This window comes from Sinohyriopsis cumingii, chromosome 16 (assembly GCF_028554795.1).
Source record: "Sinohyriopsis cumingii isolate HCF-2022 chromosome 16, ASM2855479v2, whole genome shotgun sequence".
Lineage (NCBI taxonomy): Eukaryota > Metazoa > Mollusca > Bivalvia > Unionida > Unionidae > Sinohyriopsis > Sinohyriopsis cumingii.
In genome coordinates this window covers 100096441-100114551 of record NC_142976.1, presented here as the reverse complement: position 1 = coordinate 100114551, position 18111 = coordinate 100096441, and the positions used below count along the sequence as shown (strand labels likewise).

The 18111-nt window shown below is 40.0% G+C and overlaps 1 protein-coding gene across 1 annotated transcript in view; it reads left to right on the top strand.

Annotated features, from left to right (window-relative positions):
* Positions 1-18111, top strand: part of LOC149781064 (NACHT and WD repeat domain-containing protein 2-like) — a gene marked incomplete at its 5' end in the record, with an annotated part of 93268 nt that overhangs the window by 60369 nt on the left and 14788 nt on the right. Inside the window, 2 exons of the mRNA XM_089936270.1 lie at positions 10727-10930; positions 12405-12549. Of these exons, the coding sequence (XP_089792396.1) occupies positions 10727-10930; positions 12405-12549 (349 nt within the window). The remainder of the gene's footprint in view (positions 1-10726; positions 10931-12404; positions 12550-18111) is intronic.

The following is an 18111-nucleotide window of genomic DNA, read 5'->3' as shown; positions in this document are numbered from 1 at the left end:
TTTAATATAAATGCCTCGAACAAAAATAGGATTCTTAGATCATAAAGAAACTCAAGCCGTTTTACATAAATTAAAAATTAGGTCGCTAGGGTTAATTGTTTTCACTGGAAAGCATGCACAACTTCCAGCTGAATTTGAAAACGAATATGTAGGTAAATATCAAAACAGCCTTTGATTATCTTCTACATTGAAATTCTTTGTTTCATACGGCTGCGTTTCATGTTTTCGTTGCTTACGACTCGCACGTTCTTCGTATATTTGTGGCGGTGTTACCTTGTGGAGAATTACTTTGAGCTTCATATAAATATGAATATGCAGTAACATCACGTGACTCATTTAGTGTCTATCTTTAAAAGTGAAAGTTCCTACCACAGTTCCCTCGTTATCAATGATAGCACCAAAATTAATTGACTCGGTTCAGCATTTTCCGATTGGTGAAAAACGAGTAAATAAAGCGTAAATTAGATAAGAGTATTAACTACACCAAATTACGCTTTCTAGACAAGGTCCATTATCAGGTGTCTTTGATTAATAGCTGTTTTCAGACAGGAGATCGATAATGAGCGAAGTAAACTGTTCTATAAAAAAAAATCTGTATCCACGTCGCAGAGCAGGCAGTATTTGTCAGCAAATGTAAGCAAGTTCTTTGCAATATTTTTCTGTTGAACTATAGATTCGTGTTCTATTATATTCGCACAAATAAGAGGAAAACCATATTAAATCCGTGTTGTCAGTGACACAATGGGCCCATCATAATCTAAAACCTATCCTAGGATTCATGTTGAGGCATTGCACCAAAGACGTATAGAAGAACAATGGATGGTAGCAACAATTATGTTAAACCTGATAGCTACTGAAATGCAATGCATTCTTTGTGAGGTTTAGTTGTTTAACATTGTTTCCTTGTCTCCATTTAATATGTAGAATAGTTCCTTTAAAAATCCCATCATGTAGATAGGTCTATATTTTTTCTGGAGTTTATGCTACTAACGTGTTACGTGTTTAGGCTCTTACACAACGTGACAAGAAAAGAGTGAAGACAACAAGCTTTATAAAATTTAACAACTAATTTATTTCCCTAGAAAAACAAGGTAAAAATGAGAAAATGAACTTATGGTTTTACGAATCAAATCCAAAAATAATCCAAGAATTAAAAAATAGAAATCCTAGTAATAAAAAATCCTAATGAAAATGAGTTCGGATTCCGATGAAATCCAAAATGGAAGGCGATGACGTATGATGTGGTCAGTGTCGTACTGATGTGTCAACAGTTCTTTGTTGAATCACAGAAAATAATATTCCAATTTGAATTCTGTATAAATTTCGATAACTGTCTTTGTCCAAGAATTAATTTAGAGCACAATTATCTCCAGGGAAAAATTATCTTTTGGAATCCAAATAATTTGAAGAAAAATAAATAATTAGCCCCAAAACTGGTCACAGCATAAAACACTTTGACTTCTCAAGTGTTATGACAAGAATAACTATTATTTTTCAAAAGATCAATAATGAATCTAGCTACCACGCAAAACAAATGCCCGGATGTGGGTCAATCCTCTGGATAAACCAGAGGTTGAATCAATTGCTACATGTTATTTGTCATGTACTACAAGTATGACCTCAATTCCACTTTCTGAATCTTACTCTGAAAAAGAATTAAAAAAGATGTTTACCACATCTCTTACTGGTTCCGAATCAAGGTCTGCAACTAGATACAGTGTTTCTATTATTAGTTGTCTATCAAAATTAACAGTCAGGTCCGAACATAACTGAATTGAATTTCTTGACTATGTCTAATCCAGTAAATAAAGTTAAATTACAACAACATGTACTAGAAATATAAAAAAGTTAAAACTAACAAACAAATAATTAAATTACATACACATAACACCTGATTTAAATATTTTATTCATCATATCTGTTATAACGGCTTATTTTATTGTGACTTAGGGTTTTCCTTGTTGAGCCTTGAACTAGCAATGCTATATTTGATCCACGTCAAGACGAGGAGTGTATTCATTTTAGAAGGTTCTTCAGCCATTTGATGGAAACGTACTTGAAATTCTTATTAGAAAGGACAACTAATTGGCTGAAGTGACACACTGGCACACCGGTTTCGATCTAAATTAATGGCACATGTCATAGTCGGCGTCGAAAGCGGTTTTTTTTCTTTCTTACTATAGCATAAAATAGTCAAACAGGTGTTTGTTAACAATAAATATTTTAATAGAACGTTAAACGCTTTTGACAAATAAATATTTGAATAGCCCATCAGATGCCAGTGACACAGCATATATTTGAATAGCCCGTCAGGTTCTATTGACGCGGTAAATATTTGAATATCACATAAGGTGCTATTTGACACGATATATATTTGAATAGCACATCAGGTGGTAGTGACACAATATATATTTTAATAGCGCGTAAGGTGGTAATAACATCATATATATTTGAATAGCCGTCAGGTGCTAGTGACACAATATATTTTTGAATAGCCCGTCAGATGCTAGTGACAAAATATAGATTTTAATAGCCCATCAGGTGCTAGTGACACGACATATATTTAAATAGACAGTCAGATGCTAGTGACACAATAGATTTTTGAAAAGCCTGTCACAATAGGTTTTTCATTAGCGAGTGTGATGCTAGTTACATAATATATATTTAAATAGTCCGTCTGCTGTCACAATATATTTAAATTCGCCTGTCAGGTGCTAGTAACGCAGTAGGTTTTTGAAAAGCGCATCAGATGTTATTGACAATAGATTTTTGAATAGTGCGTCAGGTGCTAGTGACACAAACTGTTTTTGGATGGCCCGTCATGTGCTAGTGACACAATATATATTTTAATGGCCCTTCGAGTTCTAGTGATACAAAAGTTTTTTAATAACGCGTCAGGTGCTAGTGACACGATATCTCTCTCTCTCTCTCTCTCTCTCTCTCTCTCTCTCTCTCTCTCTCTCTCTCTATATATATATATATATATATATATATATATATATATATATATATATATATATATATATATATATATATATATATATATATGTGTGTGTGTGTGTGTGTGTGTGTGTGTGTGTGTGTGTGTGTGTGTGGTCTAAGGTTGACATTGCTCGGGGTGGGAGTGGGAGACAAAGGCCCCAATCCTCCAAAAATGACCCATACGGCTTGCGTCTCTCACTGCCTCTGTCAACTAAAATCCAGCTCCTGGCCTTCGCGAGTGGCTTAGATTTGAAGCCCGGCAGACCATATTTTCTACTAACAGGAGAAGGGGTGAAGGCGGCCCACTGGCGCCTTAAAACCGGTTGTTTCGGGTAGATGGGACTCGTAAACCTTGGATGGTAGCTCATCTAAGAGAAGGAAAACTCCGATTCCAAACCTCTGCTGCCTTGTAGCTATACCCACTCATGGGAAAGGCTAAGGGAGTAAACCCCGACAGAAAATCCGGAGATGGAGTCCCTAAGGCGGTCTGACATTGACTTCAACGTCATTCCGGCAACTCCTGCGACGCCGTTGGTGCCAAGCTGTATCGGCATTCGTCGTTCCCTTGGGCACACCAGCTGCGTGGAGAGGGGGGATCTGCTGCATGGGCAACAGCTGATTCTTCATACCACCCTGCCCAGGCTTCATAGCTCCAATGGAGAGGACATTTCAGCGTCGTCGTACGGCGTCGGCACAACACGAGAAGTAGCAATTTACCCGTTCTAAGTCAAATTTCGATTGGCGTAGAGCTTGGCGCCAGGGGTTACTTCTGACGGTGGGATAGATCACCAGGTCTCACTGGACAGCTACCGCCCGCCTCAAGCTGGGCAGCCCCCAGTCAGTAAGGTGCTGCCCGCCATGGCCTGCCTGCTTCACTGGGTGCGTGGAGCTTAGAGAACCATCTCGACAAGTGGACCACAAAACTGCGCACCAGGAAAGACTAAAAGAAGAAATAAGACTCCAACTCTTCGTTTTGCAACCTGGAACATCAGGACCATGTGTCCTGGATTGACCGCTGACCTACAGCATATCGACGATGCACGGAAGACTGCCGTCATTGACAGTGAACTCTCCCGACTGAACATCGACATTGCCTGCCTCCAGGAGACCCGACTGGCTGACAGCGGCACCATCAGGGAAGCCAATTACACGTTCTTTTGGCAGGGGAAGCCCTCGGATGAACCTAGACAGCATGGTGTAGGCTTTGCCGTCAAGAACACACTAATCGCCTTCATTGAACCTCCATCATCATTTACTGAGAGAATCCTTGCCCTCCGGCTGTCAACATCCTTAGGCCCGGTCAACATCTTCAGCGCGTACGCCCCAACCCTCTGCTCCACCTACGAGGAGAAAGACAAGTTTTATGAGGCTCTGGATCGGGCAGTATCCAGTATACCCAACAATGAAAGCCTTTACTTACTAGGAGACTTCAATGCTAGAGTGGGAGCTGACCATGAGGCCTGGTCCACCTGTCTCAGCTTTTACGGAAGGGGCAAGATCAACGAGAATGGTCAGGGACTGCTGGAGATGTGCTGCTCCCACAGCCTATGTATGACCAACACTTTCTTCAAATGCAAGGAGATGCACACAGCAAGGTGCGAATATTACCCAAGAAACTGCACCATGTCAAGAAGAAGGGTCACCCACGCATCAACACCTGATGTGCAAGCAACCCAGAGAAAACACAGCAGTTCATCAGCAAACTGAAGGAAGCCCTCACCAAAGTGACGCCTGATGACACCATTGACTCCAAGTGGTCCCATATCCGTGACTCTGTGTACAATTCAGCCATCACAGCTTACGGGAAGAGGGAGCGAAAGAATGTCGACTGGTATGAGGCAAACTGGGAGGAGATGGAGCCCGTGACTGAGGCAAAGAGGAAAGCCGTCCTGGCATACAAGGCTGCACCTAGCCCCAGAACACTACAAGCCCTCAGGATTGCAAGTAACAATGCCCAGAAGACCGCCCGCCGCTGTGCCAACACCTACCGGCTGAACCTTTGCAACAGTATACAGACAGCTGCAGACACTGGGAATACAAGAGGAATGTATGAAGGTATCAAAAAGGCGACAGCCCCCCCCCCCACCAGCTACAAGACCGCCCCCCTCAAGTCCAAGACGGGCGAAGCCATCACAGACCAGGGGAAACAAGTGCAGCGATGGGTTGAGCACTATCTCGAGCTATATGCAACCCAAAACAATGTCACTGGAACTGCCCTGGACGCCATTCCAGACCTGCCTGTCATGGAGGAGCTAGAAACACAGCCCACCCTGGAAGAGCTCGGAAAAGCCATCGATTGCCTTGCCTGTAGGAAGGCTCCTGGAAGCGACAGAATTCCGCCTGAAGTCCTCAAGAGCGGAAAACCAGCACTGCTCCAGCCCCTACACACACTCCTCTGCCTTTGCTGGGAACAGGGATACATCCCACAGGAGATGCGTGACACCAACATCGTCACTTTGTACAAAAACAAAGGAGACCGTAGCGACTGCAACAACTATCGGGGCATCTCCCTCCCCAGCATCGTCGGAAAGGCTTTCGCCCGTGTTGCCTTGGCGCGCTTGCAGATCCTAGCCTCCCGCGTCTACCCAGAGTCCCAGTGTGGATTTCGAGCCGGCAGGTCAACTGTAGACATGATCTTCTCACTACGTCAGCTGCAGGAGAAGTGTCGCGAGCAGCAGATGCCCCTCTACATTGCCTTCATAGACCTGACAAAGGCGTTTGACCTGGTTAGTCGGAGTGGACTCTTCAGACTCCTGCAGAAGATCGGCTGCCCCCCACGTCTGCTTGCTGTCATTATGTCGTTCCATGAGAACATGTACAGCACAGTGTGCTTCAATGGTGCAACATCTGAAGCATTCCCAGTCATGAGCGGAGTCAAACAAGGCTGTGTCCTTGCGCCGATGCTCTTTGCCGTCTTCTTCTCTATGCTTCTCCAGTACGCATTCAAGGACAGCAGCGAGGGAGTGTACATCCATACCAGGGCTGACGGCAAGCTGTTCAACATCGCCCGTCGCCGTGCTAAGACTAAAGTCACAGAGGTACTCATCCGTGAATTGCTCTTCGCCGACGATGCAGCCTTGACATCACACACGGAAGATGGACTGCAGCAACTGGTATGCCGCCTCTCCCATGCTTGTAAGGAATTTGGACTGACCATCAGTTTGAAGAAAACGAACGTCATGGCGCAGGACACAGACTCCCCTCCCTCTGTCACCATCGATGGGTACAACTTGGAAGTTGTCGAGAACTTTACATACCTAGAGTCTAACATCTCCAGCTCACTCTCCATTGATTCTGAGGTGAACGGCAGGATTGCCAAGGCAGCAGCAGTGATGGCCAGACTTAACCAGAGAGTCTGGAACAACCCAAACCTCACAGAGAAGACCAAACTGCGTGTCTACCAAGCCTGCGTACTCAGCTCACTTCTCTACAGCAGCGAAACATGGACCACCTCTGCAAGACACGAGAGGACTCTCAACAGCTTCCACCTGAGATGTCTGCGGCGCATTCTGCACATCCAGTGGCAGGACAAAGTACCCAACACAGGTTCTAGAACGCGCCAATATGAACAGCATGTTCTCCATTCTCAGCGAGAGGCGCCTTCGCTGGCTTGGCCATGTCAAGAGAATGGACCCAGGTCGCATTCCCTAGGACCTGTTATATGGGGAGTTAGCAGAAGGTGCACGACAAACTGGACGACCACATCTGCGCTACAAAGATGTTTGCAAGAAGGATATGAAGACGGCAAACATCAATGTCAACGACTGGGAGAGCTGTGCAAACAACCGTTCCAGCTGGCGTCTAGCTGTCAGGCAGGGAGTTCAAAACGCAGAGGAAGAGAGAAGAATAAAACAGGCTGAAAAGAGAGCTAGAAAGAAGGATAAACAAAAGCTTACTTTGGAGCTACGCCATCGTCTCCCGTAGACGGACGGATGCCAGATATATATATATATATATATATATATATATATATATATATATATATATATATATATATATATATATATATATATATATATATATATATATATATATATATATATGAATAGTCCGTCAGGTGCTAGTGACACAATATGGATGTAAAAAATATGCAAATACATTTTTAAACAGAGTGACAGTACTTATCATCATTTCAGGATCTGTGGTACGCAATAATAATAATAATAATAATAATAATAATACCATACTGTGCATTACTTGCATCATACGAAAAGCACATATATGTGATTACAATTAGGCTTCATGCACTTTGCGAATTTTGTTATTCCTTGAGAGCTAATCATATATGTGCATTGATATTTCACGATAGGGGAGGAGGGTAAGCCAATCCATGCATCGATATTTCACAATAAGGCGGGAGAGTAATCCAATCTGTGCTCGATATTTCACGATAATGGGGAGGGGTAATCCAATCCGTGCTCGATTTTTCACGATAAGGGGAGGTTAATTCAATCCGTGCATTAATATTTCACGATAAGGGAGAGGGTAATCCAATCCGTGCATTGATATTTCACGATAAGGGGATTGGGGAGGGTAATCCAATCCATGTACTTATATTTCACCATAGGGGATTCTAATCCAATCACTGTTCTGATATTTCATGATGAGGGAAGATAATCCAGTCCCAACACAAAACGATCGGAACATAACTCGACCCTTTCCACCAGGTTGTGAAATAACCTCCGAAGTAGTTGTAAGAGTACGCATCAATTTGATGTTTGATAATTAGTCCATGGTGAAGTGCACCACATATGTTATGACCACAAAGGCCGAGATTGTTCCGACCGTGACTTTGTGTTTTTCAGCCGCCATATTCTTCCATGTTCACAAAAGTAGTTCAGAATACAGTTCTCAATGACGACGAACTACATTGGAGGTTTCGTTCCGATTTGACCGAAAAACCCGACGTTGTTCCGATTGGTGCACATATATTTCACAATAAAGGCATCTAATCTAGCCCGAACAGTGCTATTTGACGATAAACCGATTGCATAAGGTGACGCTCCACAGTTTCGTATTTTGCATAAGATTAACTTTTTAACGGGAAAGAATCTTCCCGGTTTTCCACACTGGTTTTACTAGCTTTAAAAAAAAAGACATTGTATATCCTAGGTATTGTTCAACGTACGTTTAATTCCGTTTTTTTTTCTGGCGTATTATTAATGCGTCTAATATGGGTTATGGAGTATACAGCTTGACATTACCTCATGTGTTCACCTATATATATACTTTTTTTAAAAAAGCGTCTAGCTCCGCTTTATCATTATTTAATACACTTTTAGAAGGCATTGTCTAGTCTGGCAAAATTAGCTTTTCCTATTTTGATAACTGCTAAAGATAATGTACGTTATACTAAGTCATGATGTTTTTTTATTACAAGGTTACGTATAGTATGTATGTAGTACTGCTAAAGATAATGTAGTTTAGACTAATTGAGGATGGTTTTTTATTACAAGGGTACGTATAGTATGTATGAATAATGCGCTTTTACACTTCATTTTCAAGAAATAAACATCCATCAGGTACTACTGCTGGTACAATAATATAATATCACACCAACAGTGCATGTATATGATTATATTTAGGCTTCCTGTACTTGCGAAGTTTTTATTCCTTAAGAAGTAATCCAATCCGTGCAGCGATATTTCACGATAAAGAAATTTCATTAGCCCAATCAATCCAATTTTGCTCTCAAGTTAAATAATATTCCAACTCAATGCTATGTACTCAAAACTACTCAATATGGAGAGAGAGAGAGAGAGAGAGAGAGAGAGAGAGAGAGCTTTAACAATTTTAGTCATATCGCTACGACGTCTGCAGTGTGGCAGTTTAAAGTGGTATCTAACGCGCGGGCGTCATACCGCAGACATGTAGCATAACGTCCTACCCAGTCGCATTATCCTGACACCAGGTCGACCAGTCCTAACACTTAATGTCGAGCGCAATGCGCTTACCCAGAGTCCTTTCTGCTACTAGTGTGACATACTATTGCGTATCCAGAGTGCTCTCCGCTACTAGTTTGACACACTATCGCTTACCCAAAATAAGCTCTGCTACAAGTGTGACACACTATCGCATAATGCTCTCTGCTCTAGTGCGACACACTATATTGCAATTGCGAGCAAGGCAAGACGATACATTTTGTGGCTTTAATTTTTTCCTGAGTAGAAATAATGGGAACGGTTTAGCAAATGCTTCCTTTTCATAGGTTTCTTTAGAAATTATTATATTTTATAGGCCAGGCATGCGCAAAATAGGGACTGCAACTTGGTTTTATCCTATTCTTTACATCATAAGATGTGGCTCAAAGATCGTGTATCCTGCCCTAGCACTGGAAAATGTTTCACATGCCTGATATAAGTTTCCTTGTGTGTTTTTATGTCCACACTGTAATAGCGGAAGGGAACATATTGTTTTGCTGCAGACCATCCATATATCCCTATGTCCGATCCAAATCCGTTTTAGCGCTATAGCACAAGAACTTTCAACATATTAAGCCAATAAGTTTGTTACCGTTTATCATGGTTTTAAGTAAATTTTCAGACGGTTACAACATTCTACTTCAACTCTTTTATTACAGATATCTTAACTTGGTAGACAAAAAACTTTCTTAGTATTATTAGGCCTAATCTGCTTAGTATTATTAAGCCTACTCTGCTTAATATTATTAGGCCTAATCTGCTTGGTATTATTAGGCCTACTCTTCTTAGTATTATTAGGCCTAATCTGCTTGGTATTATTAGGCCTACTCTTCTTAGTATTATTAGGCCTAATCTGTTTAGCAGTATTAGGCATAATCTGCTTAGTATTATTAAATCTAATCTGCTTAGTATTATTAAGCCTAATTTGCTTAGTATTATTAGGCCTAATCTGCTTAGTATTATTAGGCCTAATCTGTTTAGTATTATTAGGCCTAATCTGCTTAGTATTATTAGGCCTGATCTGTTTAGCATTATTAGGCCTAATCTGCTTAGTATTATTAGGCCTAATCTGCTTAGTATTATTAAGCCTAATCTGTTTAGTATTATTAAGCCTAATCTGCTTAGTATTATTAGGCATAATCTGTTTAGTATTATTAAACCTAATCTGCTTAGTACTATTAGGCCTAATTTGCTTAGTATTATTAGGCCTAATCTGCTTAGTATTATTAGGCCTAATCTGCTTAGTATTATTAAGCCTAATCTGTTTTGTATTATTAGGCCTAATCTGCTTAGTATTATTTGGCCTAATCTGCGTAGTATTATTAAGCCTAATCTGCTTCGTATTATTAAGCCTAATCTGTTTAGTATTATTAGGCCTAATCTGCTTAGTAGTATTAAGCCTAGTCTGCTTAGTATTATTAGGCCTAATATGCTTAGTATTATTAAGCCTAATCTGCTTATTATTATTAGGCCTAATCTGCTTAGTAGTATTAAGCCTAATCTGCTTAGTATTATTAGGCCTAATCTGCTTAGTAGTATTAAGCCTAATCTGCTTAGTATTATTAGACCTAATCTGCTTAGTATTATTAAGCCTAATCTGTTTAGTAGTATTAGGCATAATCTGCTTAGTATTATTATGCTTAGGTGACGTCTTTGTATTGATAGATAAATGAGTTGATTATAATTTGAAGTCAAAAATAAAATTGTTCTTCATTTTTTGAATTTGGCGTACTTAGATTATTTTTATCTGCAGTGGGGAAACTATGAATTTTACAATCACTATCTATTTTATGGGGGTTTATTTGCTTTGGTTTTTTATGCAGGTTTTCCTGGGGCAGAAATATGGCTATCGGCCTCTTCCAACCCACATTGATGCTATCGAGTTTGAAATGATGCGGGAATGCAATAAAAGCATACCTAGTGAACTGGAACTTATGGATACGTGGTACAAGAGAGATGATAATAGTGTTCCACCAGTCTATGTTCTTCAACCAATCAGCTCCATTTATACTAACTTCAACAATAAGGTAACAACTCAATCGGAATATTCCTCAACAATTTCCATCAAGATGGGAAATAACCTCGGATAAAGTTGTAGGAATAGAAATACATTTGATGGATTTTGAAGTGCACCATAAATATTCTGACTGAAAAGTCGCTAACGTTCCAAGAGTGACTTGGTCTTCTTCCACGGTCATATTTCCGAATTTAGTTCTCAAAGGCGGCGAATTAAATCCGAGTTTGTTTTTTTTTCTTTTTCTTTCGGCTTTACGGAAAAGGCAGAACATGCTGCAGTACAACTGTACGCATCTTTAAAATCAGATTTATAACAAGGTTGTTTTCACAGAAAGAAATGTCTATTCACATTTTTATATTTCATATACTTTTCGGATATGTTCAGATTTGCATTTCGTCTTTCATGAAATCCACTCACTCAGAACACACGGTAAGGCTGTAGAAAAATTGGATAAATTTGGCATCTGGGGTGTTTTAAAAACAAAATTGCCATAATCAACCTTTCAGCTGAAAACTAAAGAAACACTGAGGTACACTTATCAGTCATGTATGTAACCTCCACTTCATTTTAAGTTGAGTAAAAAATAGGACAGTTATCCAATAAGTATAGATTGTTTTTCCCCAAAAAATGATATACACAGAAGACGAAGTAAGAAAACAACTGCATGAAGAAAACACATTTCAAAAGAAGTCTTATAGACGGTTTTATTTTTGTCGTAATAGTTACTTTTTTTTTGTTTGTTTGAAATTTCATATTTTTATATTTTATAGTTAGTCAGAGTGAGTATTCGTACATGTGTCAACATATACAATTTGAGTAAGCCCAGTTACAGAAAACTACTATACTTTCTAATAATAGAAACCTTTCCCCTCCACCGAAAATAAATAAATAAATGTATAAACGAAGCTATCCGTACTAGATGGCCATTCAGTTAAAGTGCTTCTCGTTATCAAAGGTAACTTCATAATCGCAACTATTTCATTTATCTTGTAAAACAACAATAGTATAATAAATCATGAGATAACTGGATCCAGCAATCTATAAAGTTACACTTAATACGCCTATGTCATCCACGCTGAATAAAATATTGATTCCGCTTTAATTCCCACCGGTGTATAGGTTTCACGCCAGAAAATCTGCTGGTATTATGCAAAATATTGTTGCTCGATTTTTCATATCCGTATTTGTAAATTATTAATACTATCGCATAGCAGTTGATGCAAAAAATGGCTGCCACTCAATGTCTAGCTGTATAATAGGACAAATTGGACTGGTGTATCCAAAATGAAAGCGGCTCAGATTTTACGATTTAAATAATTAATTATTCCAGTTATGAACAGACCCAGAAACCAAGGCAGCTTAACACACGATTCATCCTCAATTACCCTACAATCAAAATCTTTTTCAACCCATGCAATTTCCCGTATCTGGGATGAACTCGAAAATGCCATTACCATCATTGGTTCTGTTTCCGGTTTTGACAGCGACATCCCCGGTTGATGGACCAGGACCAAGCGCTTTGGTGGGAGACGTTTTCCAAGCTTCAAAGGATAATGCGAAAAGCAGCCCAGGTGCTTTTCATCGCCAAGAAGATTGACAGAGAACAAATGCATAACTATTTTATGTCAGGTAAGGCTTTTCCATATAGTGACTAATGTCAAAAGTCAATATGATGCGCTTTAGTATATTTATGAAGAGTACAATTAAAGACATCTACCGAGGTCTGTTTTTATATTTATCACTCATGTATTTGATGTAGAAACTATTTAATTTAAAAACAAGTCGTTTGTTTAGAAATCAATAAAAAATAATTTTTTTATGTTCGTCACTTTAATAAATTTCTTAATAAAGACAACAGTTGGAGATGTGATCAGTTACATTCTTACTTATCACGTTCTTTACCTCTTTTTAATTAGGGGCCGTTAATTAACTTTTCATTAGCAACAGTCTTAATTGATCAAACTGACCTACTGCATGGCGCACTGTAATGAAAACGTTTGACTTTTTTCCAGCTGAGTCAAAACACAAAGTCTCACCTATTGTTTTTTAGTAACTGAGTCACTGAAGCAGCCATCATTCAATTTTAACACATTCCTTTTCCAGGAATGTTTGTAACACTAGTAAATTAATCGGGGCGGGGGGGGGGGAAATGATTAAATATTATACCTATAGGACGGATCACCAACCAGTTATTCAGTATCTCACGACGATGCATTCAGCGTAAAACAAAATACTTTAAGTTGGAAATAATAACTTGTATTTATATGGTACGAAATCAGTCGCAATGCACTGAAACTGTCTTAAACGAAGAAAACATTTAGCCAAGAAGTAATATAGCTACCGGGTTTAAGAAAGCAAAAAAAAAAACTCATACGAACAAGAGCAACAATCTTGCACACGTGAACTTTTGCGGAAAAAGTAACTTTACTTATCGAAGGGTAAAATGTAGGTCGCATCGACCAATTTCTGAATTAAAAGATCTAATCTTTTGGAATGTATGCACAAACTAGCGTCATAGCAGCGTAGCCCCTTCCTCCCATCTATGAAGACATATATTAACTTTGACGCCGTAATAGGGCAGTAGAACTTCTGTGCTATTTGAAATGAAATGAAATTACCGTCTTGCAATGTGAAAACAAATGGAGAAAAAAACGTCCTTTTCACTTTCGTTTATTGCATTTTAACTACCGTTTGTTAATCCTTTATGGTCTACCGGGACGTATCCAGGAATATCGTTGGGGTGGGGAGGCTTGTATGCAACAACAAGTAGACACCGGGTCTCTGGGACGGAATCCTGTGCGTTGGTCACAGGAGGAAAAGCCCTCAGGAGCTCCTACATTTGAACTATTTCCAGCATAATTGTAACCATATCATTTTAAAGTATACCTACTCTGGGAAACATTGCGGTTGTCTCTAGCTCATATTTTTTACATTACTGTTATTATATTGTTTATTCTTGGGTGGGGGGAGGGGCAAGCCGTTAATAGTATGGCAGTGAGGCTTTTAGATTTCCATTACTTATGACTTTACCCTTTTTGCCCTCGCGACAGAAGCGCAAATGCATCACTGGTTTCGAATACTCTCCCAACAGATGACCATTTGGGTTTGCTTGATGATTATCAATAGATACATTGCGATCGCGGAAATCGTGTTTAGCAGGTCCCCCACGGTTCACCCTGAGAGCTTGTGGAATCACTGATCTGGGTTAACACGTATGAACCCGGAGCACCGCGCGCAAGAAAAGCCCGTGCGACGCCTTTTGAAGGAAGCTATACTTTAAAACCATTTATTCGATTTTACTGCTTGTGAATCAGATTCCTTTATATTTATGTCTTCGTGCTAGTACTGCTGTTTCCGATCTGCGCGCAGTCTCCAAATGTTTTTTATTTCTGCCAAATCTGTCACGAATCTGGCCGTGGTAATTGTTTTATCGTAAAATGGCCACTGAGTACAGCTTGGTAAATGTACTACCGCGAGAATTTCTAAATAGACACGTTTTTGAGACTACAGCCGTTATTAAATTATTTTTTCATCACCAACTGTTCCACCTGTTGATATCCATACAGTTCCGAGCAATTCCAACTGGTATACCTATGGTTGTTACCGTGGTCGTGATTCTCTCCACGCCAAGACCAAGCGTGGTGGCTGAGGAGAGCTCACAAATTGCATCCGAGATAACACACGCGTGGAGATTTTATCTCGCAGCTTTTGATCCACTTCAATTATTTGTGGTGTCCGTAATGTAATTTTAAATCCATCAGGTATGTGTAATGTTAAATCTGTCAGGTATATGTAATGCTAAATCCATCAGGTATATGTAATGTTAAATCTATCAGGTATATGTAATGTTAAATCTATCAGGTATATGTAATGCTAAATTCAACATGTATATGTAATGTTAAATCTATCAGGTATATGTAATGTTAAATCCATCAGGTATATGTAATGCTAAATCTATCAGGTGTATGTAATGCTAAATTTATCAGGTATATGTAATGTTAAATCCATAAGGTATATGCAATGTTAAATCTTAAACTCAGACACTTGGGCTGGTTAAGGATCTTCTCAGATTCTGATTCCTTCAAATACTTCAAGGACGATGTGTCAGTATATTAATCGGTTCGCGTGTGCAATGTCAGCGTTGATTAAAATAGTGGTAGTTCAAATTATAAACAATTCCACGTCGTGGCGAAAACTCGTACGAGTCAAAATAGAAATGATGTAGATGTATCACTGCGTCTGCGAGCAACGAGTTTCAGCTCCTGTTAACGAATCCAAGTTTATTTCGCATCAAGACGCGTCTGAAATGCTCGACTGGCTTTATTATCGCGAGTAAATCAACACTGATGAACAGACGCGCGAGAAGTGGCTTTCATGGCCGTCAAAGGTGAGCATACAACCGAGGACATTGGACCGAGAGTATTTTGAGAATTGTTTAAGGTAGCCAAAGACCGTTCCAATTTGAAGTTGTCCAGGGTAGTCAAAAACCTTTTCCCTTTCGAATTGTAACGGGTAGTCGAAGACCTTTTCCTTTTTGTACACCATGTGCATATGAGGCCGATGAATCTGGAAGGTCAGCCTGCTTCCGTCATTTTCAAAGACATCCCAGACTCGGTACCCATGTTCCTTAACGCAGCCGCTTGTGCAACTTCTGTAACCGTTATCAGTACTGGAATCTCCACTATCAGTGTTGGAATCGTGGCTCTCAGTACTGGAATTGCCACTATCAGTACTGGAATCGTCGCGAACAGTGGAAATGCTCCACCGTTCCTTTGCATTCATGCATCTCTGACTTTGATAACTTTGGTGGCGCTCTACATTTTCGTATTTTGCATAGGTGAGAATTTTAAAGAATAAGAATTTCCCCGGATTTCCTCACTGGTTATACTGGCTATTGAAAAAAAAGACCTTGTATATCTTAGGTATAGTTCAAAGAAATTTTCTCTATTTTGGTGCGTGATTAATGGGTCTAATTTGGATTATAGAGTATACAGCTTGGCCTTACTCTATAGGTGTGCACCTTTAAAAAAAGAGCTAGCTTCACCTGGTCATTTTGACTTCTGAACTGCAGAGGTAAATTGTATAAAAAAGAGCTGATAACTTTTTTCTTCATTTGATATATTTGGTAATTCAGACACATGGTCCTGATGTTCCAGCTTGCAAAACGAAGACCTGGTGTCTTTTTATCTTCTTATTTCTTCTTTGAGTCTGTCCTGGTACGGAGTTTGTAGCCCACTTGTCGAAATGGTTCTCTAAGCTCCTCGCACTCAGTGAAGCAGGCAGGCCATGGCGGGCAGCACCTTACTGACCGAGGGCTGCCCAGCGTGAGGCGGGCGGTAGCTGTCCAGTCAGACATGGTGATCTCTCCCACCGCCAGAAGTAACACCTGATGCCAAGCTCTACGCCAATCGAGCTTTGACTTAGAACCAGTAAACTGCTACTTCTCGTGTTGTGCCGATGCCGTACGACGACGCTGGAGTGTCCTCTTCAGTGGAGTACGAAGCCTGGGAAGGGTGGTATGTAGGATCAGCTGTTTCTCATGCATCAGTTCCTCCTCTCCACGCAGCTTTTGGACCCAAGGGAACGACGAATGCTGATACAGCTTGGCACCAACGGCGTGGCAGGAGTTGCCGGAATAAGGTTGAAGTCAATGTCAGACCGCCTTAGTGACTTCGTCTCCGGATTTTTTGTCGGTGTTTACTCCCTTAGCATTTCCCATGAGTGGGTATAGCCGCAAGGCAGCACAGGTTTGGAATCGGAGTTTTACTTCTCCTAGATGAGCTACCATGCAAGGTTTACGAGTCCCATCTACCAGAAGCGACTGGTTTTAAGAAGCCAATGGCCCGCCTTCACCCCTTCTCCTGTTAGTTGTAACATGGTTCGTCGGACGTCGAAGCTAAGCCACTCGCGAAAGCCACTCGCTGACTTTTAGTTGACAGAGGCGATCAGAGGCGCAAGCCGTATGGGGCATTTTTGGAGGAGTGGGGCGTTTGTCTCCCACTCCCACCCCGGCAACGTCAACCTTGAACCACATTAAACATTAAATATTCGGATTACGCGTTTTCGATATCTCCCCCTCCCAGAAAAATTAATAATTTGTTTTCTTATTTTTATTAACATCCCATTAATCTTTCAAACCGTATTCTAGACAAGACGGCTTCTAAGTAACTACGACATAAGAATGAACACGCTTGTCCGTCCTTGCATGCTCTTTCCTAACAGTATAATGTTCTATTTATAGCAGGTGCCCTATTTCCAAGAAACATGCTGGTTTTACTTTCAAACGTTTGACCTCGGTTTCTATTTATAGCAGTTGTATGGCTTAGTTAGGAGAGAACAGAGTGGTTTTCTAATTTTGAATCTTTGCTTGCAGATTTTATTTTCTAATTGATATCTGAGACTGAACCAATCGGTAGGTATTTGGCGCTAAAAGTCAAGTCAGATTTATACTAGTAGATGCGTGTGTTAGAGCAAAAATGACTTTCAATCAATTTCACAGATGGATTAGAAAAAGACGAAAAACGGATTCAAAGATGAATACATGAATTACACAATACAGCGTTCCATTCTAGGGCAGATTCGCGCCCACTGCGGGCTGTGTGGAAAGGATTTTAATATTGGTCCTGGTGGTGCAACAAAGAAACTTTGAATGCGCTCGTTTTACAAACTCCAATAATAAGGTAACTTGTAACCTCTTTTTTAAAGCAGAACTAATAAATGCATAGGCCTTATTTACCGACTTCCTAATAGAACACGCATTAGCCCTATCAGTAGAAGACTACGTTGGTCCTTGGTTCAAAAGAACGTTTTCTAATTCCAAAATTGCAGAAAATATGCATATACAAGAACAAAATTATCTAATATAGTTAGGTGTTTAGCTGAAGATAATCCGCTTAAAATTGCAGAAGCCATGAGAATTGGGCTGTTTAGTATTGCAACAGACAGGAGTAATGATTATGATGACCAAATGTTTACCCAGTCTGTGTAAGAGACTTTGACAACAAAAAGGGCAAAGTCAGATTGCACTTCTTTCATTACCAGAATTAACAGTATATTCCACTGGAGAAAACATTTATTTATTTATTTGATAATGCTTTGAGAATAAACATAAGTTGGCAGAACTGTATTGGATTTTCAGCTGACAATGCATCAGTGATGACTGGAATTCATTAAGGAGTTGCATTCTATATT